The sequence below is a fragment of the Pinus tabuliformis genome, chromosome 7 (genome assembly GCF_031772625.1).
Source record: "Pinus tabuliformis cultivar Carrire ecotype Pingquan chromosome 7, CPIR1, whole genome shotgun sequence".
In the NCBI taxonomy this organism is placed as follows: Eukaryota; Viridiplantae; Streptophyta; class Pinopsida; order Pinales; family Pinaceae; genus Pinus; species Pinus tabuliformis.
Genome location: NC_142293.1, coordinates 832,285,197 through 832,288,791, shown reverse-complemented (window position 1 = coordinate 832,288,791; position 3,595 = coordinate 832,285,197). Strand labels below are relative to the sequence as shown.

Sequence of the window (3,595 nt, the reverse complement as noted above, 5' to 3'; positions counted from 1 at the left end):
ACTGACAATAGTTAAGAAGTTTTATCATTGGTTGAACTTGAAGAAAGAGATAGTTGAGCACTGACAATAGTTAAGAAGTTTTAACACTAACCCTATTCATTACAGCACTGACAATAGTTAAGAAGTTTTATCATTGGTTGAACTTGAAGAAAAGAGATAGTTGAGTTTGTTGTTGGATGAAAGACATGGTTATAGTTGACTTTAACCCTATTCATTAGAGCACTGACAATAGTTAAGAAGTTTTAACACTAACCCTATTCATTAGAGCACTGACAATAGTTAAGAATTTTAACACTAACCCTATTCATTAGAGCACTAACCCTATTCATTAGAGCACTGACAATAGTTAAGAATTTTAACACTAACCCTATTCATTAGAGCACTGACAATAGTTAAGAAGTTTTATCATTGGTTGAACTTGAAGAAAGAGATAGTTGAGTTTGTTGTTGGATGAAAGACATGGTTATAGTTGACTTTGTTGTTGGATGAAAGACATGTTAAATTGTTAAATTTGTTGCTAGATTTGCACTGTCAACGGGCGATACAACCAATTCCGATTCCATTTCCATAATGGAAATGGAAGTCATTTCCATGGACTTCAATAACATGATTCCATTATACTTGTGGTTAACAAGGGTCCTCAAAATAACATGATTGCATTATGATTGTGGTTAACCGGTAGATGTCCTCAAAATAACTTGATTCCATTATGATTGTGATTGTGGTTAAAAGGTTAAGTAAGGTAGCTCGTATGTTGCTTGTGGTTAACAGGTTATGTTGCTTGTATAATAGAACCATAATTACTCTACTATTATACACTAATAGAACCCTAATCACTCTACTATTATACACTAATAGCAAGGTTGATTCTACATTTCTGTTGTTTCTCCTATTCAATACATGTGGTGGTCTTTATAGGGGTGGAACGGCTCTAGGTTTTATGAAACCTCTTTTTCTAAGTACATCATTAACTATGCGATTGTGTGTCTACTGATGTGAAGATATTGGATTTCGTCAAGTATTGTTCTTGTGAAAATATTGGATTTCATCAAGTATGGCTTCAATCTTTGCTCTGTGGATGTCTGCGTTCGGTGCTTTTCCTTGAGATTTGACGGTATTGCGTTAATAGCCGTGGGTAATAAGTGTTCAAGAACTTTGAGAGAAATCCTCATTGGTAATATAGAATAGTATCATGAGTATTGAATAGTATAATGAGATGTATTGCAGTTTACGGTGAGGAGTCAGTGTTTTAAGTAAACTTTGAAACAAAATCACTATTTGTATGGTCAAATTGATGATCGAACTACAGGACAATTCACTGATTTCAATAGCATTTCACTGAAAATATCGTTTTCCAAAGAAAATTATAATTACAGGTTATAATTACATTTGGTTATGCTAATAATAAAGATGCATCTTCCAATCATCCAAATTAAAATCTACGTTTCAATGCATCGATCCAATAATGAAATAAATACGGAGCAAATCATAATATCGTTGATTACAAATTTTAATATCTGCATTTTCATGCATCCAATCAACATACATCTCATTTAAATCGAGATACATCCAATGAATATGAAGCAAATGACAATATGATTGATTACGAGTTTTAATATCTGCATTTTGATAATTTGGTCATCATAAATCCAATTTAATAAAGCAATAATAAAGCAAATCATAATAACCTTATCCAAGGTATAATTTTCATTTTCATCATTCATAATATCATTATCCAATTTTAAAATCTGCATTTTCATCATTCATAACATCCTTATCCAATTTTTAAATCTGCATTTTCATGCATGCAATCGACATGCATTTTCATCGTAGTATCCTTATCCAACATAGCATTTCATCACAGTATCCTTATCCAACATAGCACTAACTTAGTACTTATATAGCTAAGTTAGTGTTATGTTGGGGTTTACTTGTACTATGAAAGATTCATGAAATAAACATTGAGAAAACCCAAACACAGAGATTACATAGTTGTATAATCTTGAACCCAATATCTGTTATTCCTTCTTTCTTCAATTTTTCATTGTTAAATCAATTATAAGAAACCACATACCCAACCCACGACCACAGTGGTTCAAACTTCAAACCTTAGCATAATATTGAACAAGTGTCCCCATATTTTAATTAAAAGAAGCATGCATTCATACATAAAGAGATTACCCTCGGGATTCTTTAAATAAAGAATGAGAAAACTTTTAACTTTTAACAGATTAGATTAGTTTAGTTGTATCAGCCTTCACCCAAATAACCTGTTATTATTCGTTTTTCAAATTGAACTGTTACAAAACTCCGGTGCCAACTACTAAAAGCTGCAAATATATATAAATAAGATGTGAAGCAAAAAGTCCAACATCAGAATATCATGTAACATCACATAAAGAGATCGGATAAAAACCAGAAGCCAAAGACCACCGAAACCGCCTCTGTCAATCCCAAGTGCTCATTCATTTACTTTACGCTTGGCAGATTCAGTTTTTTCTTCCACAGTTTCTTTGGTATCCTCAGCTTTACCAACAACAGTTTCCTTCACCTTCTGCCCGGTCCCCTTGGCCATGTCCCACGCTTCCTGCACCTTCTGCTTTGCCTGACCTCCAATGCTCTGTACCTTGTCGGTGGCCTGACTTGTACTTTCCTTAACTCGTTGCCCAACCCCTTCAGATTTCTCCCGGGCTTTATCCTTCATTTCCGCGGCCTTGTTTTGGGCTTCTTCAGCTGCACTCTTGGCCTTCTCCTTGGCTTCATAGGTTGTGCCCTTGGCCTTTTCCTTCGCCTCATAAGTTCCCTCTTTGGCTCTCTCCTTCGCCTCCTCTGCCATGCGTTTGCTCTTCTCAGCTGTGTTATCAGCAGTTTCCCTTGCTTCCTCAGCAGCACTCCTTTCATACTAATAAAACAAAAAAACCAAACACCATGAATACTCAATTCAATTCTTCACAGAAGAATTCATAACGAACAAATTGACAGATAAGCAGAAGAAAAAGGTTTAATTTATACTACAAAGAAATAAACGCCATGAATACTCAGTTCAATTCTTCACAGATGAATTGACAGCTAAGCAAAAGAAAAAGGGTGTAATTTATATTACCTCTCCAGCCCTGGGTATGGTCCTGAAGAAAACTTTGTTGGTCCTGGAAGCTTCTGTTACTGATCTCATGGCTGTTAGTGCAGGATGGGTACTCCCTTTACTCATACTCAGAAGAGGCACCTTTGCAGATAATAAGCCTGCCATCTCTGATAAAATAACAAACTCAACACAAAACTTTGTTATGACAATATCTATTTGATCAAAAGACCCAACTCCTGAAGAATTTGAATATGGTTAATGATTCAGAAACTGATGAAGATGACCGTGGTAGAATGTTCGTGATATATGAAGTCAATGCACTCGGCGGGGACCTGTGATGACTGTGCAGGGCGACGTATGACAAGTGTTTGAGGTGGACAGGTGTATCAATAGTGAAGAGCAACGTAGCAGGCCATGCAAAATTTTAAATTTATCCGTTGCAGCCATTTTACAATGAGGTTGACACGACTTTGGTATTATTCAGTTTTTTTTTTCTAATGTAGGTCTAAAGCT

General features: G+C 35.3%; 1 protein-coding gene across 1 annotated transcript; it reads right to left on the bottom strand.

Moving 5' to 3' along the window:
- Positions 1-2,314: 2,314 nt before the first annotated feature.
- LOC149250194 (uncharacterized) lies at positions 2,315-3,373 on the bottom strand. The gene is made up of 2 exons (XM_089458936.1): positions 3,104-3,373; positions 2,315-2,902 (listed from the first exon to the last, which is right to left on the bottom strand). Exons 1-2 carry the CDS (start codon positions 3,245-3,247, stop codon positions 2,462-2,464), a joined length of 585 nt encoding a protein of 194 aa, XP_089315062.1. The 5' UTR covers positions 3,248-3,373; the 3' UTR covers positions 2,315-2,461.
- Between the last annotated feature and the right edge of the window lie 222 nt (positions 3,374-3,595).